The 24,936-nt window shown below is 35.8% G+C and overlaps 1 protein-coding gene across 5 annotated transcripts in view; it reads left to right on the top strand.

Annotated features, from left to right (window-relative positions):
• The window catches only part of MYO9A (myosin IXA), a 270,235-nt gene that overhangs the window by 67,313 nt on the left and 177,986 nt on the right, over positions 1-24,936 (top strand). For all 5 annotated transcript variants that reach the window (XM_079912006.1, XM_079912009.1, XM_079912008.1 and 2 more), the window contains exons 7-11: positions 4,986-5,083; positions 7,288-7,414; positions 12,470-12,559; positions 16,336-16,452; positions 18,298-18,432. In XM_079912006.1, the coding sequence (XP_079768132.1) occupies positions 4,986-5,083; positions 7,288-7,414; positions 12,470-12,559; positions 16,336-16,452; positions 18,298-18,432 (567 nt within the window). The remainder of the gene's footprint in view (positions 1-4,985; positions 5,084-7,287; positions 7,415-12,469; positions 12,560-16,335; positions 16,453-18,297; positions 18,433-24,936) is intronic.

Consider the following 24,936-nt stretch of genomic DNA (forward strand, 5'->3'; position numbering starts at 1 on the left):
TAACCATTCCTCCTGGAAACATAACATGTCTTATTCCTTGCTTTAAATAACCATCACTTTAATTCTTACTGCATGTGATTACAAACTCCTCTAATTGCAAAACTATCAGAGTTGAGAAGGATTAGTAATTATGACATTAACTTTTTCCTTCAGTTTAATTGCATTACCATTTCATAATAAATCAAGTAATTTGCAGTTTCAGATTTAATATTTTGGAAAATAAATTTTAGACACTTAAATTTATAGATACTGATAACTTTTAATAGAAAAATTTTATGCTGTTTTGTCACTCTTGAGAAGCTTCCATCTTTCGCCTAGTATACCGGGTGACTGTGTGTGCCTCATTGGGAAGTAGGTAGGAGACTGGGAAACTCATATGGTGAATATAAGACTTGATTGCCTTTACAGAGCTTATAGTGAAATTGTGAACTGGTCTGCTGTTGTTTAGACAGTGTAAGCCCCAAAATTCTTAAGAATTTTGGGGCTCTGAAGTAGATAGACCTGACTTGAATACTAGCTCCATCTACTTACTAGTTTTGAGAACCCAAGCAGGTCACTTATTCTTTTGTTTCCGTCACCTATTTAAGGGAATAATAATGGTCTTTAACTTTCATGAGTATTAAATTAGTGCATCTAAAGAGTTTGATAGATTGCTTAATACTGTGTAAGTGCACAGTAAATGTTTCCCCCCCATCACTGCCACCACTGAAAACATCACTCTCCATCTTTTCCTCTTAGAAGAACTTTGTAACCGTACTATCCTACTCCCTTAACATTACTTCCATCACTACCCTCCCATTTATTACGTTTTCAAATATATTATAGTTAGAACTTTGATTAATTTCTGTTGCTTTTTTTTTGCAAGGTAATTAATGCAAACAAGCAGTCTATTTGAGGATCTTTTGTTTTATTCTTTCCTCTTAGCTCCTCTTTTAGTATATTTGGGGGCAAACTAAACTTGTTTCACTCTGAGTTATTAGAACTTATGTGACTAGCATTATAGGAAGAGAGGTTATTAAGGAGGGTTCTGCAATTTGTGTTGTATTTTTTAACATACATTATTTGGAATTGTATAAATGATCCCAAGAGAAGTTATGGTGAGAAAATTGCTTTTGACGAGGGACCTGTTGTTGCCCATTGTATGGTGATTTAATTCGTTTTAAGGGTTATCCTATTAATACAAGCTCAAGCAGCTAGTGTTTCATGGGAGATAGCAGAGGACTTAGAACTGGATAGATTTTGGTTTGGCCATCCCTGTTATTTAGGTGACTTATTTAACTTCTGAGTCTATTTTCTTCCCTATAAATGTACGTACAATTAAATATACAGATGCATAATTAACTCCTTGTGTTTTGAGGATTTAGAGATTATAAATGGTAAGTGACTCTCATAATGACTGATATGTAGAAGATATTTAGTAAATGCTAATTTCCCTTCTTTAAATGGTAATAATCTATTCAAACAGTTTTACCTTAAAGCCAGTTCTGAATAACTTCAATGTAAACAGTTAGTGTCACCTAATTTTTAAATTTTTCTGAACTAAGCTTTGAATGATTTTAGGGTCCAACTATCAGGCGAGTTTAGTGAGAATTGCCAGAATAAGTCTCAGGATATTGACATTCCACCATGCTGCAGAGGATTAGAACTCATATCTCAGTGAGGCCATGCTTCCATCCTGGTCATTACTGCCTTTATAGGAACCCAACCATTTGTATAGTACCTGGCCTCCCATTTTTCCATGAGGTAGACCTTCTGCAGGAATCCTGATGCAACTTGGGCAGGAATCTTTGAATTCATAATGTTTCCATTCTCCCTATTTTAAGTATTTCTACAACATAGCACTCTTACTGCTATTCACTGTCCAACAGTTTATAAATTTGTGGTCACTTCCTTAAATACTGCCTTTTTGGCTTTATGCCAGTCCAATATGAAGGTCTCTGCATGCTGCCCAACTTCCTTTGCATATATTTTTCCATTTAAAAACCACTTTAACATCCATATTATGTTTGATCATTATAAAACCCCTGGTTGTAGTTAGTATGATTACCTTTCACACCAGAAGCAACAGTGGCTCAGAATTTAAGTGACTTCCCCCACAGTGATGAAGCAAGTTAATAGTGTAATTAGGATTCAAATCAGGCTATGTTCTTTATATTCTTTTTTCTTAAATGATCTTCAGCATCTTTACTAATTCTCAAAGTCAATTATTCCTATTTATGTCCTATATTATCAACTGGTAGCTATAAAAAAGTATGATTTTTATAAGCACCATTCTAAGAAATATATACAGCGTAGGAGAAAAATGTGTAATTTGACTCTGCTCTTCACTTTCTCTCCCTCATAAATGTTTACTATATGCCAGGCTTATTGTAGGTGCTTATAAATGAGAAAGCAGTCTCTTCATCTCATACAAAGGGAAAAAAGGCTGATAGCATGAAAGAACATTTTGGTGTGTTTGTGGGGAGTGTGCAGTGGCATGTTATCAAGTAAGACTAGAGCCTGAGCTAAGTTTGACAAGAGGAATCAACTATTTTCTTTCAGTGGAAAGGGTCCTAACAGTCGTTGGTTAGTTCCCTGTCTTATTCTTTGACCCTTACCGTTTCACCGTTTTCTAAATGACCTCCAACAGCCAGTATTTGTATCTTGGTGCTTGAAGGCTTTTCTCAGAACCCTTGTGCTCTTGCATGACCCTCTAGAAGTTCCTAGGAGTTAACAGCTTATCTCTAGAAGTCCTCAACCAATAACTCCTGGGAGGTGGTATATAAGTGTTCCTGCTCCTTCACCTGTCTATTTTTTTTTTTTTTTTGCGGTACGGGGGCCTCTCACTGTTGTGGCCTCTCCCGCCGCGGAGCACAGGCTCAGTGGCCATGGCTCACGGGCCTAGCCGCGGAGCAGCATGTGGGATCTTCCCGGACCGGGGCACGAGCCGATGTCCCCTACATCGGCAGGCGGACTCTCAACCACTGCGCCACCAGGGAAGCCCCACCTGTCTATTTTTTATACTGTTTCCCAGAGATTACTTTGGGATTAAAGTCCAGTTACCCACTGTGGTAGCTACTTTAATATTGTACCCTATTTAGGCTACATTGCCTTCCCTACATTCCGCTAGTACTTGTACTGAATCTTTGTCTCAAGGTCGGCTTCCATAGGAACTCAGATTAAGATAAAGATATTTCTGGTCTGGTAGGTTAGTCCATCCTTAGTTTTTCTAATACCGTTGTCATCAGGGAAATACGCGTTAAGTACAAGCATTTAAAAGTTAATTATGATTTTGGTTTTCACTGAGACCAGTATTTGTATTTCCGAAGAACAATTTGATTATAGATGACAGCAAGTATAAATGTATTTATATTTTAGTTCTTTATTCAATTTATGTTCTCAATATTTTATACACATTGTTTTATTCATTCTTGGGGTAGATAAGAACAACCGTCAGTTACGAGAATCATTACTGTATCGAGTTTATACAAGCGGAAGCATAGTTCTCTTTTTCCCCACTGATTTATTATAGAAAACTTTTTACTAAATCATAAAATGAGTGAGCTATTTGTGGTTTTGGGGGGAAGAAAAGCAAGAGCTTTTAAAAAGCTTTACTATAGGTAAAAGAAAAATGTGTTAACTTAAAATTTTTTAGTAGGTAGGATGTTGGCATGTCTGTAGAAGTATGTCTTAAAATTGCTTACCAAAATTTTATAGTCAGAAAATTAAGTACATGGGTTCTCAGAAAGAACGTTTCTTGAAGTGAATTTAAAAATTTAAACTATCCATGTATACCTTTCCATAGAGAATAAAAATATTTTTAATAGTATTCTAAGACTTAATATTTAATTTAAAATTTTATTATTTACATATATATTCATTAACTCATTCTTACAGTGCCTAAAGCAAGTTGTACATGGTAGATACTTGATAAATACTTTTTAAAAAATAAATGAGCACTTTGTTTACTTCTCAAAAAAGAATATCTCATTCAGTCAAATAAATCATTCATTGTATATCTGCTTTAATAATTTCCCACTTTCTTCTTGGCACTGACTTGATACTGGAGAACTGCAGTAAATGAGACAAGTAATAGTTCATGTGTTCATTGAGTATTTAATACAATATTTCATAGGAAGATAGGCATTAAAAAAGTAAATACATGTGAGGAGGTTTTTGAAAATGTTAAGTGTAAGGGACTGTGAGAACATATAGTAAAGGGATTTAGAGACTTACTTATTGTTTTAAAGATTTAGATTATGTGTACAGTGTTACCGTTTGACTTTTGGGGGAAGTGAAATGCAAGAGTTGCTCTAGAAGAGTAGTATTTTTTTATTTGGTAGTCCATAACTATTTTTACTGACTAATATCATGTGTGTTCTTTGCAGGTTTTTATACTTTCACATATACTTTTTTATTTTGCTGACTGATTACCATGTTTATGTTATTAGGAATATAATATTTATGTTATTTCTAATATTGATATAATATAAACCTCTTTGTATTATAAAAGTCTAGTCTCCACTTCTCAAGTAAATTGTTACCTGTTCTAAAATTTATTTTTGTGTCCCAGGATCTAGTTCACCTTGCATATGGGTAGACACTTCTTAAATATTTGTTGAATAAATAACATTTGTTTGTGGAATTGAGCTCTCTTAAATGCTTTGGATCTCCAAGACTCTTCAGAACCACTCAAAATCAAACTTTGTATCAGAACATTTTATACATATTGCTAGCTCTTAAGTTACTTTTGAGATCCTTGCTTGGGTGGTTGTGAAAGAGGGAGAAAAGATTACCTACTGGTATTTTGGTACCAGTGTGTGTTTAGTGTGCATACTTGTGGTAAGATAAGAGAGCTAATGAATTTGGCAATGTCTAAATATTTCACCAGCTCTAATTTTTATAATAGGTATATTTATCTAAAATTACTATATTTCCACGTGGCTTAGATTACTTTTCAATAGGTAGGCTTGATTTTTCTCCCCCTTTTTTCTTAAAAAAAACAGGATTGCTTCACAGTGGAGGGGGAAGATTTGAGGCATGACTTTGAACGCTTACAACTAGCCATGGAAATGGTAGGATTTCTTCCCAAGACACGAAGACAGTGAGTTTATTTATTGTATTCTTATAGCCTTGATAGAGAATAAATCATGATGTGTTTCAAAAATTCCTCTTCTTTGATCCTTTGAAACAATTTTCTGATATTCCTGATCCAGTTCCATCTTAAATGTTACTTAGAATTAGAAAATTTATTTTTCTAAAAGACTTGTTTTGAATTGCTTTCTTTTGTCATAAATCTTTGAGAGTCTGTTGAAAGTTGGAGCTCTTCTTCCTGTAAAATGTAATACATAAACATTTGCATATTATTGCAAGGGCTCATGGTGCCCCCCAAACCTCTCCATGTACCTTACCTAAAAACCGTTGCTTTGTAACACTATTTTATAACTCCTTGCTTTCTATATCATTGATCTTTAATCTTATTAAGAAATGCATACATTTCAGTATAACATAATTTTCTATGTATTTCAACTGTAAATTTATGTCTGTAGCATTGTGCTAAATGTATATTTTTCATTGTAAATATAAAAAAGTAGAACTGTAAAAAGGTTGAGATAAGGATGGAGTAAACTATGCTTAAAATAAAGAAGTAAATTATATTTAAAATAAAACAAAATACTTTAAAGATGCAAATAACCTTAACCTTACAAGCTTTTTGAGAGCAGGGATTCTTAATTCATATTTATAAATCTTTTACTATTGAATTATAGTATATTCAATTGTTTATAAGACATTTATTGTTGCTGGAGACTATGCATCACATATTTGTGTGTGAGAAACATTATTGTGCTGATATTGAATCCAAAATTCTGAAATAGTGTAATGTGCAACTATATAAACTACTACTAAAAATAGTTTTTTAAAAAATGGCTCATAAGTTTGGTTTTTTTATGTTTTTGGCTTTCAGTAGTTTTTATATTTCAGTTGATACTGAGTTTCCTCTCTAACCCAGAATGTTTTTGTGAAATATTCCTTTAGAATTGACTTGTATTTTGTTTGAGTTGTGTTAATGACTCAATCATTTAAAAATTTTGAATTATTTGAAAAATTACACCTACGAATTAGATGTTGCTTTGGACCTCCGAAAGTACAGCTCTTAGGTTCCTAACGCAATATCTTTGTTTTATTTAAAATGCTTCCTAATTTTAGGAAAACACAAAGTTAAAATTTCTTAAGTAGGACAGATTTATTCTGAGGAAATAACTGGAGAAGGCACAAAGATGTGTGTATATATAGATTTCTAGGAAGGACTTTTAGGTGGAGTATTCAACTGTGTTAAACGCCTTTGAGATATCATGTAAGTTAAGGACATAATATATTTTTCTAAGTTACACGGAGGTTCTTGGTAACTTCTATGAGACATTTTACTGGGAGGCAGATGCCAGAATGTGTTAGCAAATAGTGAATGACAAAGTGAAGGCAAGGAGTGTAAGTTAACATTTCAATAAGCTTGTTTATGAAGTGAAGAAGATGTAGGATCTAGGATGGGTTGTTTAAAGTAAAAGAGAAGTGAGATTATTTTGATAGAAAGTTCTTGTCAGGTTCAGGCTAGAGATAGAAAATTGGTATAATAATGTTCCAGAGTAAACTGAGTTCATGAGATGTATAGCAGAAGCGTAGGGATTAGTTGTTGGCTGGAGGAGGGGCATGTGTTCTTCTGAGACAGGAGGGAAGGACAGTCCAGATACAGATGTTTCTCATTAAGGGCCTGATATTAGATAATATATCCCAGTGGCCTCATACTGTTTTTTAAAAAGCATTTATAATATGATGGGCAGTATAATATGATGTAGGAAAGCATTTAAAAAATATAACTACTAATAAAAAATCACCTAGATTACTTGGTTAAAATACAGATTCTAAGACCTTTCTCTTAAAGATTCTGATGCAGCAGATCTGAAATAGACAGTGTAGGGAAAGGACATTCCAAGCAGGATGAAAAGCGTTTAGAAAGTCCATGGACTTTTGAAACACTACGGCAGGTTCAGACAATAGTAAGAAGTCCCCTTCAAATAGCTATATCTGACAGGTGATATAATTCTGAAAGGGTTATGTAAAGCGCTTTGCACAGTGCCCAACATAGTGAACACTCAATAAATTTTAGTTATTTTAGTCATTATTATCCTATTTCTTATTTTTCTGAAGACTGAATGCTTTGTACTGGTTAATTTGCTTGATTAGAATTTTGGAATGAAACAAGCTTAGAGAATGCACATAAGCAAGCTGTAATTTATGGTTTTATTTTCACAGGATTTTCTCTCTTCTCTCAGCAATACTACATTTGGGTAATATCTGTTATAAAAAGAAGACATACCGGGATGACTCCATAGATATATGTAATCCTGAAGTTCTGCCTGTTGTCTCAGAATTATTAGAAGTAAGTGATTACATTCTCAGTTGTCATTTCAAATACTGGGTAACTTTTCAGTTTTTATTTTGTGTAACTATTTTGTAGATATAAATGGGTTAATACTTTTTATTAATAGTGTTACTCCAAAAGTTGGAATTTCTGCTATTGTGTGTGCCAGAATCTTTAGAAGATTTGGGTTTTCTTCCCTGCCTCCCTTTGCCCCAGATATCCCTGATTCCTCAGTTTGCTGAATAGGATGAGTGTTTCACTCTATACTGTATCATGTTCTAGGCCTTTGTAATTTTTCTCCTTGTATATTTAAGATTTCCTCTCATAGTAGGATGTTGGTTAGATTATTTTATTTGAAGATGGATATCTGGATGGGTGGAGAAAAGGGTACTACTTTTTCTTTCTTCATGGCTGAATGGGAGCCAAAGGTCTTCATCTCCTGTGACGTTTCTTCCCACATCAGGGTCCTTATTATTACCTTATTCTTTCTTCCTGGAGTGATGATTTCTTATGTTTTCTGAGCTATCTACTCAACTTAAAAGGGATATGATTTTTGTAGGCCCTCTCCTCTGACAGGAAGTATATGTGTGTATACTCCCCTGAGTATATTCACATATCTACAAATATTTTTATGTAACCATCTATATCTATATAAAGATAAACATGATCTGCACAGCAAGGGAAACCATAAACAAAGTGAAAAGACAACCTACAGAATGGGAGAAAATATTTCCAAACAATGTAATTGATGAGGGATTAATTTCCAGAATATGCAAACTGTTCATACAGCTCAATATCAGAAAAACAAAACAACCCAGTCAAAAAATGGGCAGAAGACCTAAATAGATACTTCTCCAGAGAAGACATACAGATGGCCAACAGGCACATGAAAAGATGCTCAACGTTGCTAATTATTAGAGAAATGCAAATCAAAACCACAACGACGTATCATCTCATATCCGTCAGAATGGCTGTCATCAAAAAGTCTGCAAATAGTAAATGCTGGAGAGGGTGTGGAGAATAGGGAACCCTCTTGCACTGTTGGTGGGAATGTAAATTGGTGCAGCTGTGATGGAGAACAGTATAGAGGCTTCTTAAAAAACTAAAATAAAAATAGAGCTATAATATGATCCAGCAATCCCACTGCTGGGCATGTATCCAGTGAAAACTCTAACTCGAAAAGACACATGCACCCCAATGTTCATAGCAGCACTATTTACAATAGCCAAGACATGGAAACAACATAAATGTCCATTGACAGTTGAATGGGTAAAGATGTGATGTGTATACACAAACACACACACACACACACACAATGGGATACTACTCAGCCATAAACAAGAATGAAATAATGCCATTTGCAGCAACATGGATGTACCTTGAGATTATCATACTTAGTGAAGTAAGTCAAACAGAGAAAGACAAATATTGTATGATATCACTTATATGCGGAATCTAAAAATACGATACAAATGAACTTATTTACAAACAGAAATAGACTCACAGACATAGAAAACAAATTTATGGTTACCAAAAGGGAAAGTGGGAGGGAGGGATAAATTAGGAATTTGGGATTAACCAATACATACTGCTATATATAAAATAGATAAACAACAAGGACCTTACTGCATAGCACAGGGAACTGTATACAGTATCTTATAATAACCTGCAATGGAAAAGAATCTGAAAAAGAATACATATTTATATATATAGTATATATATATAAATAAAACTGAATCACTTTGCTGTACACCTGAAACATTGTAAGTCAACTGTACTTCAGTAAAAAAAATAAAAATTATAAAAAAGATAAACATGAGATTATACTGTTGTTTCTAACTAATCCATTAGCACATGTATCGTTCTAGCCTTCTCCCCTTGCTTATCTGTAAACTCACACTCTAACAGTGAGGAAGCTGTCTCCCATCAATCTGCCATTCATTTAGGTATTGGATTCTAGTATACCTGTAAAGCAGTATTAGAATTTTTAACCCATATCCCTGTGGGAAATGACTTTATGGAGTCATGTTACCCCTAGTTTTACAGACTCCATTTATTTCCAGAATTACTTAGGTCAGCACCTTTTTTCCTCCCACCCCCTTCACTGAGGTTGTTCCATATATTTGTCATACAGTTTTCATGTCATGGTCTGTATTCTTTTCCTAAGATTCCCACAACATCTTAAATAATTTTCTAAAAATTTGTATACATTAAGATTCACTCTTTTTGCTATTTGGGTTGTGACAGATGCATAATGTCGTGTATCCTCCACTACATTATCATACAAAATAGTTTCACAGCCCCCCAAATTCCCTGTGCTTCACCTATTCAATCCATCGCAGCAAACTACTGATCTTTTTACTAGCTCTGTAGGTTTGCCTTTTCCAGAATATAACATAATTAGAGTCATATAGTATGTAGCCTTTTCAGACTGATTTGTTTCACTTAGCAATATACATTTAAGATTCATCTGTGGCTTTTCCTGGCTTGATAGCTCATTTCTCATTATTGCTGGGTAATATTCCATGGTGTGGATGTGGTTTATCCATTCATCTGTTGAAGAGCATGTTGATCATTTCCAGTTTTTTGCAATTATGAATAACCTTTTTTTCTGTTGAAATATCACTTATCTTTCAAATCTTGGTTCATATACTACTTCAAGGGACTTAACCATATTAAAGGGTCTAAACTGACTCTATCAGCATAGAACATTTGCTTCTCCTTAGCGTAGTTCAGTATTGGCTTTGTAGCATAAAGTTAATTGTTTACCAGTTTGTGTCCATTATAGGGTGGTGGCAATGTTCTTTGAGAGCAATGGATGCCTCTTATTGATCTAACCTTACAGTGTTTATTATTTTGTACATGCCTTGCTGTTGCTTATTAACTTTAATGGAATGAGTTAGCCTGGAAGAAGGGTCAGGAGGGAGTACCTTGAATTGGAACTAGATTCACTCATTGGAAAGAAGTTCCAGGGTGTGGAGTGTGGTATCTGAAAGCTGTAATTTTGAAGGTCATGAGGGTCAGAAAACAGATGTATTTCAGGCAGGCATTTCAGGTGATATTTTAGTCAGACATTTGGTATTGTGGCTAGTGGTCTTTCTTATAAGTTCAGGCATTCAGCAAGTACTCAAGGCTTCTGGTCCTAGTGCAGTATTACTTTTTTTGGTGAGAGACTAGTAAGAGGAATTCAGGCAATTTAAAGAGGTATTGGTAAAAAAAGGAGAAATCCAGTTCTGAGAATTGGACTTACCAGTGTCAAAGTTAGAGTAACAACTAAATGTGATTTGATAGCAAATCTCACTTTTGAACTCAAGCTTCTCAAATTCCTTCTTGTTACATATAGTTTGGACTGGTTCTAGGAATGGAGGTTTATTAAGTAGAAAGAAGATAATCTTCAAAGTCAACGAGCTAGAGAAGGTCTGAGAAGACCTACCAGGGTATCCTGCCTATGGTTAGATCTTATTTTTATTTATTATTATTATTATTTTTTTATTTAAAATTGTTTTTGGCCGCGCGGCTTGTGGGATATGAGTTCCCCGACGGGGGATCGAACCTGGGCCCTCGGCAGTGAGAGCGCAGAGTCCTAACCACTGGACTACCAGGGAATTCCCATAGTTAGATCTTATTTTTAAATATGATTTTCTCTAATTGATTAACATTGATAATGATAATTGGAACCTTAAGGCTTTCATTGAAATAAGATTGAAAGATAGGCACAATAACTGGTTTAATTAAAATGTAAACTCTTTAGTAAAGGTTTAATTTAATTTCCCTCCTTCCCAAAGTGATTCAATTCAATAATAAATATAGATTTAGCTTCTAAGAACAAATAATGGTTTAATTTTATTTATTTTTTCCAATTATTTTTTGTAGTTACCTCAGGCAGTAGTGAATGGTTTGCATCTTCTGTGTACTAAATCCTATCTGGGGTAGAGGCTTGTGAAATTATTAAAAGCAAACAAGCTCCAGTAGATTAGTTGTATTTAATTGTGGAGCATGTTTTTGTTGTGAAATATTAGAACCATCATCATTACTATAAATTGTTCAATTTTTAGTAGATTTATGTGTTTTGAGTATATTTAACATCTATTGAAACAGTATTAAAGAATGAATTTTTAATATACATATCAGTTTCTCAATTAGGTGAATATGAGAAACATTGTAGATTGGATATTGAGCCCATTGCTAATTATTAATATTTTGTATTAATAAAGTGTATTTATTTATTGGCCTCAACACGCACCTTGCAGGATCTTAGTCCCCGACCAGGGATCATATCTTGGCCCTGGCAGTGAAAGTGCCGAGTCCTAACCACTGGGCTGCCAGGGAATTCCCTCAAGAAAGTTTATTTTAAAAATTTAAAGTCATACATGCACGATTAAGACTATTCAGAAAATTATAGAGGTAGCTGATTGAAATATGAATTCAGTAATTTTTTTTGGATGTTTATCAAAATACAAGCAAGATTAGTGTGTTTTGTGTGATTGTGTATATGTGTAGATCTGTGTATGACCATTGTCAGGTTTTAGTGTCAGCATTAAAGCAGCTCCTTAAAATGAATTGGGTGGTTTTTCATTCTTTAAATTTTTTTTTCTGCATTTAAAAGACGAATCATGGGCTTCCCTGGTGGCGCAGTGGTTGAGAGTCCGCCTGCCGATGCAGGGGACACAGATTCGTGCCCCGGTCCGGGAAGATCCCACATGACGCGGAGCGGCTAGGCCCGTGAGCCATGGCCGCTGAGCCTGCGCGTCCGGAGCCTGTGCTCCGCAATGGGAGAGGCCACAACAGTGAGAGGCCCATGTACCGCAAAAATAAATAAATAAATAAAATAAAAATAAAAAGACCCATCTGTCTTATTTACCCTTTGTGTCTTTTTTATGGTGAAGTATGGTGAGTGGGACACTTAAATTCCACTTTGGCCAATATTTAAATTGCCCAGTGTATTGTCTTTTTGTTTTTTCTCTGTTGCATATTTACTAATCTCAGTAATTTTTTTCTCTATTTGACTTTTCAATAAATAATTCAACCATAGTCATAAATCTTTTATATTGAATTTACTTTTCCGCTGTATAGGTTAAAGAAGAGATGCTATTTGAAGCACTAGTTACAAGGAAGACCGTGACAGTGGGAGAAAAGCTTATTTTACCATACAAACTGGCAGAGGTATGAATAGATTTTCTTTGAAATCAAGGAACTCTGAACATTTTTAGAAGTTTAGGTTTATATTCTTTCTGTTAACAGAATGAAAATAACAGTATGGATTGAAATATTTTCTGGGCTCTTGAAATTTATCGTGAACTTTCTGTCAACTTGGAAACTTAAAGTTGAATGTAATTTTAAGCAATACGCTTACATTTTTCTCCAATGATCTCAATCTGATCACCGTTTTTAAGTTTCATAGTATTACTGTGGGATAAGTAGATGGTAGGTAGAATTATAAATAAGCAGTCCTTAACCCAATTGATTATTCCTTGTTGAGCACATCATATCTTCCAGCACATCATATTCTTTTGGTTTACTTTTTCGTTGTTGGCCTCTCCTTTGCAGTTCTTTTTGTTTGTTTTTTCTTTTCTTCCTGACTTCTTAAAGATTGGGTGCCCTAGGACAGTCTTTGTCTTTTCTTCTCTATACTCTTTATCTAGATTTTCTCACTTAGTCCCATGGCTTTAAATATCGTCTGTATAGTAAAGCTTCCAGGTAAGTTTTATTGCTATAGTGTGCCAATATTACTATTATACCACTCAGGTGTATAGGAGTAGGAAAGTTATTGAAAAACCTACTATTTTGTGGTGAAGTTTTATGAAAGTGTTGAGAAATCAAACTGACAATTATAAAGATAGGACAGGAATATGAGATTGGAAGTCAGAGAGGTGGGGAAACAGTGATTTAACTGTAGAGAATGCTTTCTAGGCAGACATTGATTAATTTATCCGATTGATCCATTTATCCCATTTTTGGGGTCTCTCCTGATTGTACCTGCAGGTCCACATTTCTTCATTATGTCAGGTATCTTATATCGTATTTTATAGTTGCCAACTTTGAGAGCTCCTTTCTAGACAAGAGAAAAAGCCAAACCGTTTTAAGAGTTTTGTTCATCTTTTACATAAAAGTTCAATGCTTTTATGTTTTCTTTCTCAACTTTTTTCATTATTAAATATTTCTTTATGTTTATTTACATGTTTAACTTTAACTTCAACATTTTGAGATTATTTTTGTAGCCCCTGCTTTATTTTTGTTTATGTTTGTTTGGTATATTTATTTGTTTAGTAAATATTTGAAAACACTTTTTGTGCCTGGAATTGTGCTAGGCATTATGAGTAAAATGAAGAGCAGTCCTTGAGGATTCTAGTATTTTGTCTGAAGAGCAATGGAAAGAAGGGTTTTAAGCAAAAAAGTTGCCTTAGATATTTTTTAAAGGACAATCTGGCAGCAGTGTGAAAAAATTAGTTGGAGGAGAGCGTGTTAGTTTTCTATAGCTGTGTAACAAACTTAGTGACTTACTATAATACAGATTTATTATCTGACAGTTTCCATGAATCATCAGTCTGGGCACAGGTTAGCTGGGTCCTCTGCTCAGGGTTTCACCAGGCTGAAGTCAAGATATTCATGATGGCTGTGATCTTATCTGAGACTCAACATCCTCTTCTAAGTTCACAGGTTGTTGACAGGATTCACTTCCTTGCAGTTGTAGGACTGAGATCCATAATTTCTTGTTGGCTGTTAGGGGCCATTCTCAGCACCTAGAGTCTACTTGCCATTTCCTGCCATGTGGTCCTGTACACAACATGGCAGTTTGCTTCTTCAAGGCCAGCAGGAGAATCTCTGATGGATGGGCTCAGTCCCTAGTAAGTCAGCTCTACCCAAGACAGTATCTCTTGGGTTAACTAAAAAATTCAGCTGATTTTGGGCCACAATTATATCTTTAAAATCCCTTCGCCCTTGTCATATAACAAAAGATAGTTATGGGAGTGAAATCCATCATTTACAGTCCTGTTCACACTTACTGGGAGAGGATATAGAGAACATGTACACCTGGTGATGGGAATCATTCTAACCCAGAGGGCAAGAGTGAATGTGGAATGATGAGTTTGGAGGCTATAGTAGTTAGTACTCCTGAGGAGAAAGATGCTTGCTGCTATGTCTAGAATGGTGACCTACTGATAGGGAGAAATGGATGTATTTAAAAAGAAAGAAATTTAGATGGTAAAAGCAACAAGATTGGGCAATGATTTGCTTAGTGGGAAGCAGGGAGGAAGAAGGAGATGTCAAGGATGAATCCTGATTTTCTGGTACACACAACTGTAGAATATTGGTACCATTCAGTGAGACAGGAAACACTGAACGAGATCTTGTTTGAGTGAGAAAATAATTAATTGGTATTTGGGCTTATTGAGGTTAAGCTGTGATAGGCAGGACTGCATTTCAGAGAAAAGAGGCTAAAAGTATAATATTGGGAGTTATGGTGTAAATAGGCATTATATTTGTATATTTGGTATATTTGGATTCTCTATAAATCTATTAATTTGATATGGAGGTTTTCTTTTAACTACAAAATTCAACTCATTTATATTCATTGTGATAACGAACATGTTTTCTTACTGTGTGTTTTAAAATATTTTGCTTTTGCTGAATTTAATCAGATTGTCTTTATTCTTTTTCCTCTCCTCTGGGGAAAATAGAATGGTTATTCTCTCTATATATTCTACTATTGATTTTCTTTTTATTTTAAAGATACTTGGTTGATAACTTGCCTAAGAATAGACTTTTAGGGCCACATCCTTTTTTCTCTCAGAACTTCTAAACGTTTTCCAATTATTTTCAAGTGTCTGGTGTTGAAGATAGAGAATTTAATACCTGTCTTCTCTTTCCTATGTAGGTGATAGTTTAGGTAGGTAGTTTTTGTTCTGGAAACTTGAGGGGGTTTTTTTTCCACTGAAATTCAGAAATTCATTCATCATCTATGTGTGGTCGGTTATAGTATTGTCTCCATTTTACAAATGTAAAAAAAGCTGTAGCCTAAGAGTTTAAGTAACTTGACCAAGGTCAAATAGCTGGAATAAGTAGAGAAACCGGGACTGGAAGATAGTCTAGCTCTTAATCAACACTCTCTACTTCCTCTAAAATTAAGAACATAGATATAAATATGTACCTGAATATACAAGCTGCAAAATAAGTCCCTAGATGAGAAGTACATAAATTATTAGGATTTGTATTCTTTTAAGTTCTAGGACTCAGCTGTCTAAGATACGTGCCCCACAACCCTCTTTTTAGGTTGCGGTACTTTCTAAATGTTGGATTTTCTTTAAGTAATAGACTTCATTTTTTAGACTAATTTCAGATTTACACAAAAATTGAGCAGATAGTACGGAGAGTTTCCATAAACTAGGGAAGGCTTGAGGTGAGGGGAAAAAGTAAATCACATAACTCCATAATGAAAGAATGGTTACTGTTTGGGGATGGAGAAATTCTAAAGGTTACTGTGGATGACAAGCTGAAGACAGCCAGGAGTGTAATTGTGGTGGTGTGACTAGGATTCCACAGATAACTGATGCCTTTTTGATAATTGATTCCTATGCCTGGAATACTCTTCCCCACTTTAGTTGGCAAAGTTCATTTATTTATAAAGTTCCTATTCTACCTTCTTTACTAGGTGAAATATATACCCCAGTTTTCAGTAAAAGTGTTTTGAAATGTGTGGACTCATGTTTTGTTTCCTTTATCTTTCATGGCAGTTTAAGCCTGGATTCCCTGAGTTGGATTAAATTAATGAGTATATATAAAAAACTTCAATTGTAGGTTATTTATATTGAAAGAAAAATTAATTTCTAATTCAGGATAATAAGCTTTCTTTCTTGAATGAGAACAAAACACTTTGTTATAGTATCTTAGTCAGATTGTTGCCAATTTCACTTAGACTCCTAACTTTTTTTTTTTTCCAGGCTGTGACAGTGAGGAACTCCATGGCTAAGTCTTTATATAGTGCCCTGTTTGACTGGATAGTTTTTCGGATTAATCATGCACTTATGAATAGTAAAGATTTGGAGCAAAATACCAAGGTAGACATATATTGGATTATAATATATTTTTCCTGAAAAACTGTTTTAATAAAATGGGTAATGCATAAAATTTAAAAACATAGAATTATATAGAGTAATAAGTTCACCTTTTATCTGTATTCCCTGCTATTTCTCTCCTTATTTCTGCTTCTATGACCCTATTCAGCAAAACTGTTCTGTGTGTCTTTCCAGAGCTTTTTTTCTATGTACTTACATTCCTATAGATGTACATGTACAGAGTTGCTTTTAAACGTAAAAATAGGATCATGCTATCTGTATTGTTTCTAATTTGTATTTTTTTTTACCTGGTTATGTCTTGAAATATATCTAGACCTCATTATTTTTAATATTTAAATGTAAAACGTAAATATTTAAATGTAAAATTGCTCTTACATGACCTTTTCATGCTTTGAGTAAGCCCACAGGTAGAAAGTTGATTTTAATTCTAACCTAATATACCAAGTTGACTTATTTTTTTTAATTAATTAATTAATTTTATTTTTGGCTGCATTGGGTCTTCACTGCAGTGCATGGGCTTCTCATTGCAGTGGCTTCTCTTGTTGTGGAGCACGGGCTCTAGGCGTGTGGGCTTCAGTAGTTGTGGCACGTGGGCTCAGTAGTTGTGGCTTGCGGGCTCTAGAGCACAGGCTCAGTAGTTATGGCGCATGGGCTTAGTTGCTCTGTGGCATGTGGGATGTTGCCAGACCAGGGCTCGAACCCATGTCCCTTGCATTGGCAGGTGGATTCTTAACCACTGCGCCACCAGGGAAGTCCCAAGTTGACTTATTTTTGAAGATCATTATTTTCACTGTTTTTTGTAAGGGCTTAGAATTAGTCAGCAGTATTAATCACACAAAATACTCTTAATGGAGACTTTTAAAAGTCTCTTACTATTTATCACTCATTACATCAGTTTGCCCAGTATCTCTCTTAGCACCAGTGGAGAAAAATTATTTTCATTTAATCAAAATTGTCATACAACTGTATTTTAAGAATAAGGTGGGGTGGTGAGAAGAATGGTGGTTTGGGATATTAGAACTGAATATTTATCATCCATAGTAAGAAGTTAGAAGGTAATTTCTGGAGGTAAAATATCAAGAAATAGAAGAATAAACATTTTTTACTATATTATACTATTCTTTACCAAACAACTAAAAAGATTTGAGTGTTGTTGACTTTATGGAGCAGAAATTGAGGGTGGAGAAGGGATTGTTGTTTTTTGTTATAATCCTTTTAGAACTGTTTAATGTCATAAATCTTGTGTGTTTCTTTTTTCTGATAAAAATTTTTAAAGTTTTAACTTCAAGAAACCACATATTATGATATCCAGTTTCATTTCTAGCCTGTGTAAGACTAATTTAAACATACCTGTTAGCTTGATTCTTAATGCAGAATTTTATTGGGATAGAGAAGTCAAACTAGGAACAATTGCATGATCCTTTTGGCATAACCAGGCATAGCTAGGAGTAACCTAGCTTTACTTTAGTAACCTTCTGACTTTCCAATAGCCTGTTTTTCCCTTCCCTGTCTCTTGGGTTTTAGAGATTTGTGATATTGAGGTAACAGGTCATTAACTCTGCTTTGTACATTTTTGTAAAGTAATCAATGAATTACATGTGTTAAAACTTTGGATCTATTTTTATAACTAAGATAAAAAGAAAAAGATGAAGAAAAAGAGAACTAACATGCTTTTCATTTGTAGTAATATTTTGACTGAACACTGGTCCCCCAAGTTTTCCTCTCTACTGCTGTTGAAGAACATTTTGTTACTTACATTGTGAATATTATTCATGAAATAAATTTGAGCATCCTTTTTTAACCATAATTTTTTTTCCTGTTTCATAGACTTTGTCCATTGGTGTTCTTGATATTTTTGGGTTTGAAGATTATGAAAATAACAGCTTTGAACAGTTCTGTATTAATTTTGCTAATGAACGCTTACAACACTACTTTAATCAGCATATCTTTAAATTGGAGCAGGTGAGTACCTGAATGTGTGTACACTTGCCCCCTTCCTGCTCCCTAAACCCTAACCCCCACCTTCACATACACACACATAAATTTTTTTTTTTTTTTTTTTTTTTTTTTGGCGGTACGCGGGCCTCTCACTGCTGTGGCCTCTCCCACTGCGGAGCACAGGCTCCGGGCGTGCAGGCTCTGCGGCCATGGCTCACGGGCCCAGCTGCTCCGCGGCACACGGGATCCTCCCGGACCGGGGCACAAACCCACGTCCCCTGCATCGGCAGGCGGACTCCCAACCACTGCGCCACCAGGGAAGCTCCATAAATTTTTGAGTCATAGTCGTGATAAGTATTTTAAATGTTGTATTTCAATATAGATATTATTGACTTCATATTAGTGTAAGCAAATGACAGATCAGAGCATAGTTTGGGGGCCTTATCACACAGGGTTTTCTTTTTTGTTTAATAGGCCTCAAGTATTAGAATCAATAATATGTGCTTGTTTGACTGCACCTTTGAATGAAAAAATACGGGTTTGTTTTGCATTTTTGTTGATGTTTTTGATTTTTAATTGCCGCCATGGGCTTGGTCGCTGTGTGTGTAATGTTAAGTGTGGTTGTTGGATTCCTTTGATTTCTTAGTTCAAGGATGGGATAGAGGAGCTTATTAACAGAATCTCAAATGAGCTCAGAATGTGGATACAAAGAAATAGGACAGTGTAGAGAGACCAAAATGAGTAACTAGATATTTCCTGTGAGAAGTTCAAATTGACTGAACTAGTATAGAAAGAGCAAGCCATCAGTTTCTATGACAATTCTTAGGGTAAATGCAGGGTTGAAGGAAATGTGGGCTCTTTCTCCAAGTCAAGTTTGAATTCAGTAACAAGTTGAGATTGTAGCCCAGAATTTCAGTTTGTATAAAAAGAAGCAAGGGGCTTCCCTGGTGGCGCAGTGGTTGGGAGTCCGCCTGCCGATGCAGGGGACACGGGTTCGTGCCCTGGTCTGGGAGGATTCCGCATGCCGCGGAGCGGCTGGGCCCGTGAGCCATGGCCGCTAAGCCTGCGCGTCCGGAGCCTGTGCTCCGCAATGGGAGAGGCCACAGCAGTGAGAGGCCCGTGTACTGCAAAAAAAAAAAAAGAAGCAGGGTTCACATTCACCTCAAAGGAAATAGTGAAGAAAATAAATGAACAGAAAACCACAACAGGTCTTTCCTGTCATTGAGGCTTGCCGTCCTCTGTCCTGGCTTTAAGCACTGCTATTTTACTTCAAGAGTTATAAGGACTCATTAATATTCACACAAGCAGCATTAGTCTTGGCCATTTTGATAATTCCTTAAAGTTTTTAACACATGACCTTTTAGCTAGACTCTTTTATAGAGCTGTTAAAAGATAGTATTATTTGTTATAATATCACCTAACATATATGTAGTGCTTACTCTTAAGTGGGTACTCTTTTTATTCTGGTGTTGCAAATGATGCCTAAAGCCTGTATTCAAAACACTCTGGCTTCATAATTCTTGCTTTTAATCAAAAGTTGAGCTGGGATTGGTTTCTTTACTCAATCCAGTGTTCTTTTTACTAGATTATGCTAAATCAGTATTTTTATCTCCTAAAATGGCTGTGTGTGTTGGAGGGGTGGAGGAATGCATTTTGTTGACAGCGTTTTGTATTTTTCAAAGAAAAGCATCAATTGCTCTGTGGATCATTAAACAGAAGACTGGTTAAATTGCTTTTGAAGAAGAAAGGTGTTCTCTTATTGTGAACTGAAATTATTCTTACCTTATTTAGAAGTCTAGATTAGCCATGGAGGAGCCATGAGAAATGCCTTACCTAAAAACATGTATAAAAATAAAACCTTACAGTTGGTGGAAAATGTGTTCAAAACTACTTGGTGGGTGGGTGGTCCTCATTTATTTGCTACCCTGCATATCATAGTTGTGGGCAATGTGGTGGAATTATGGATCAAAAGACATAGATACTAAGGTATAGCTTTTTTTTTCTTTCTTTTAAGTCTCAGTATTTTCTTCTGTTATTTGTGATGTAATGGGTAAGCTTTTGATGTAATTTTGGAAAGCTTAGAGAAAATTTATACTTTTTGCCACCCCATCTATTTTTTTTTGCGGTATGCGGACCTCTCACTGTTGTGGCCTCTCCCGTTGCGGAGCACAGGCTCTGGACGCGCAGGCTCAGCGGCCATGGCTCATGGGCCCAGCCGCTTCGCGGCATGTGGGATCTTCCCGGACCGGGGCACGAACCCATGTCCCCTGCATCGGCAGGCGGACTCTCAACCACTGCGCCACCAGGGAAGCCCGCACCCCATCTACTTTATTCTTCCTTTCTCTCCCTCCTCATGTTTTTCTACTTAAAATGGATTTTCTGGAAATAAGAGATTTAAGTCAGTTTAAATATTGAGTGTTTTATTTATTTGTGTATCACTGGTCTGGTACCTGTTATGAGATGGGTACTCAGGAACTATTTGTTAAATTCAGTTGAATAGAGAATCAGTTAAGTAGATTAAATTTTTTGAATAAATAAAACACAGAAATAAAAAAGTACCAAAGATGCTTTGGGAGGAAACATCTTGAAAATCTTGATTACTGAAGTTCACTTCTAAATTTTGTCCAAAATTAGTACATATGCACATAGGATGGGAGAGAGATGTAATAGGTGCCATGCAGGATGATAGGTATAAGGTAATCAGATATAAGGTAAAGTAGTGATATAAAGGATGAAATTGATTAGAACTTACTGAAAGTCTGCAAAGATTTCCCAGGGGTGATTCTGGAATAGAGTTTTGAATAGAAAGTTGAGCTCACCAGACTGTCAGTGGGGAAAAGATATTTTAAACAAAGGTAACAGTATCTTTAAAACTGTGAAGCATAGAATAGCACAGCAGTTTTGATGAATTGGAAATGATTCAGTATAGCTAAAATATAGGACATAAGGATGGAGGCAGGAAGGGAGATAAGTTTGATGAAATAGCCTGGGGTCAGAGAGTTGTGCAGAGAAGATTAGAATTTTTCTTTTAGAGAATGAGGAGCTATTTGAAGTATATTTAGCAGAGGATTTGAAATGGAACTGTGGAAGATGGATTGAAGGGAGGTGAACTGGAGAGAAGGACATAATCCATGAGCCAGTTCAAGTAGTATGGGAGAGTGACTCTGAGTCCTGAATCAAGGTATTTATAGAGATAATGTGGAATAAGAGACAGATGAAAAGAGGTTTCTGTGATTTGAAAATCTGTTTCCTGTTATAATTTGTAATACGGCTCTTTTCTTATTTCCTTTACTTGCTCAGAATTATTCCTTAGGTCATTGATTCATCAGTAAATCGAATAACAATTATGTATCAGGCACTGTTAGGCACTGAAGATAGACATTTTAGAGTTCAGGTATCTTACTGTGGAGTTCATAATCTAGTGAGTTGTTCTTTTGTCTATCCCACTTCTGGGGATGTCAGACTAGGAAATTTTGACGAAACTTGCTTGCAGAACACCTAAAAAAAAACTGAACAAAACATATTTGAAAGCATTGGAGTACCTTCAAATAAGTGAAGTTTTATAGGACTTAGATATGTAAGCACGAAACCCGGGATTTGAGCCCAGCATTCGGGGACTGCTTTGTTCCTAGAGACATTTCTGTTCTGGTAGAGGGCTGCCAGATTCTGAAAGAGTCAGGCTTGAGAATCTGAGAAGCCTAAATGGGTTTTCTCCAGATTAAAGAACAAGGAGGAACCCCCTGGCAACTCCCACAGCCTTTAGGTTGAAGACCTCAATGGGTTATATCTTAGAGTAAAGGTAAAGCAGAAATAGTGAAGGCATCATAGGGACTGAAGCCCAGTTTAAAATAATCTCAGTTCTTCACTGGGTTAAAATAGTGTAGAATTTCCAGCATTCTTAGCCACCTGCTAAGAGCAAATTCAGTCTCCAGTGGAGGAAGAAATCATTCTAGTGCTAAAGTTATCTCTGTACTTTTTCCTATACAAGCATTCAGTTTTTAACTGAGAAGTTTGTTTGTTTTTTAAGACATACAAGGAAGGAAACCAACATGAATAAGAACCAAGTGAGACAATAGACTATATACCATAGGGGATCCAGATAATGAGTTTATCAGACATGAACTTTAAAGTAACAGTGGTTACAAGAAATTTTTTTAAGTGATAATTTTATTAAAGAACTACAAAATTTTTTAAAAATCCTAAATTTAGGAAAATTTAAAACTAATTTAGAACTAAAGGAAAATTTAAAAAATTTAGAACTAAAAAGTAGAGTGAAATTAAAAACATTAGTTTTTCACAGTTTGTTAGATATAGCTTAAGAGAAAATTAGTGATGTGGAAGATTGGCCAGAAGAAATAACAGCCTGATGAATAAAGCTAAAAGAGGAAAATACAAACAGTGTAAGAGACATAGGGCATAGTAAAAAAGTCTAACATCTGTGTAACAGGAATTCTGGAAAGCTGTATGTGAAAGAGAGAGAATAGGATAGAAGCTGTATTTGAAAAAAGTGATGGCTGAGAATTTTCCAAAACTTAAAACATAAAACAAAAAAAATTCATCAAGCACACATTTGAGAAGCCCTAAGAATGCAAAACATGATAAGAATAAAGACAGCCATACAGTAAGACAAAGACAGGGACTTCCCTGGTGGCACAGTGGTTAAGAATCTGCCTGCCAGTGCAGGGGACACGGGTTTGAGCCCTGGTCTGGGAAGATCCCACATACCATGGAGCAACTAAGCCCATGCGCCACAACTACTAAGCCTGTGATCTAGAGCCCGTGAGCCACAACTACTGAAGCCCGCACACCTAGAGCCCGTGCTCCACAACAAGAGAGGCCACTGCAATGAGAAGCCTGCGCACGGCAACGAAGACCCAATGTGGCCAAAAAAAAAAAAAAAAAAAACCCCAATGAAAACAATATCTGAGAAGCAGCCAGAGATGGGGGAAACAGTACCTTTAAAGAAGCAACAATAAGGGCTTCCCTGGTGGCACAGTGGTTGAGAGTCTGCCTGCTGATGCAGGGGACACGGGTTCGTGCCCCGGTCTGGGAAGATCCCACATGCCGTGGAGCAGCTAGGCCCGTGAGCCATGGCCGCTGAGCCTGCACGTCCGGAGCCTGTGCTCCACAACAGGAGAGGCCACAACAGTGAGAGGCCCGCATACCGCAAAAAAAAAAAAAGAAGCAACAATAAGATTGGAAGTCAGTCTTTCAGGGGAGACAGTGGATGCCAGAAGACAGTGGGGTATTTTCCTTAAAACTGAAGCATGTTATTTAGGCAGTAACTAAATTATTCCCGTTGTCACTGAGTTGCAGGAATGAATGAAAAGCAATGAACAATGTAAAAAAGTGGGTGAATCTAAATGAATTTTAACAAAATTAGACAAAGATAAAAATATCTTTTGTGGTTTAATGTCTGTGTAGAACTAAAACATGTGAGTAAAATAGCATTTAATTCAGGAAGGGATACAGAATTCAAGGTATTGTAGTATCTTTGTATTAAATGCCAAGTGATAGAAGATTTTTTTCTCTGTTAGACATTGATCAGTTAAGAATGTGTCTTATAATTTTATGATAACCACCAAGTAATAAAAGAATATAAAACTCTCAAGTTAATATAGGAAGCAAGTGAAGTAAAAACAACTCTAGTAATACAAAAGAAAGCAAGAAAGAGGTATAAAAGCAATAACAAGAAAGCAGGACAAATAACAAATGGTAAGATGGTGATTTAATCCCACAAATACCAGTAATTGCATTAAATATAAATGGACTAATTACTCCAACTAGAAGCCAAAGATTGTCAGGCTGAATGTAAAATAAGACTAAATCGTTCCTTCTAAGAGAGACTCTTTAAATATAAGCATACAGAAAGGTTAAAAGTAAAAGGATGGAAAAAGATTTAGCAAGCCTTAACAAAAACAAAAGAACTGATATAACTGTATTAATGTCACACTTTAAGCATTGCCAGAGATAAAAAAAGGAGTATTTGATAATACTAAAAGGATTAGTTCATCAGAAAGTATACAATTCCAGATTTATAGGTACCTCATGATACGGCCTCAAAGTATATAAAACAAGAAATTGATAAAACTAAAAACAAATATATATTTGCAATTTTAGTGGAATATTTTAACATACCTTGCTGAATAGCTGATAGAACAAGCAGACAAAAAATTGGTAAGGATACAGAAGATGTAAAGCACCCAGAGAATTGGGTGGGTGCGTTTTTTTTTGTTGTTTGTTTGTTTTGCGGTACGCGGGCCTCTCACTGTTGTGGCCTCTCCCGCTGCGGAGCACAGGCTCTGGACGCGCAGGCTCAGCGGCCATGGCTCACGGGCCTAGCCGCTCCGCAGCATGTGGGATCTTCCCAGACCGGGGCACGAACCCGTGTCCCCTGCATCGGCAGGCGGACTCTCAACCACTGCGCCACCAGGGAAGCCTGGGTGGGTGCTTTTGAGGGTACCTAGTTCTGCCTGCCCTTGATGTCAGAATGCCAATTTCCCTGGGTCTGAGGCCTGTATCAAATAA

Source organism: Stenella coeruleoalba (assembly GCF_951394435.1).
Source record: "Stenella coeruleoalba genome assembly, chromosome: 2".
NCBI classification, from domain to species: Eukaryota; Metazoa; Chordata; class Mammalia; order Artiodactyla; family Delphinidae; genus Stenella; species Stenella coeruleoalba.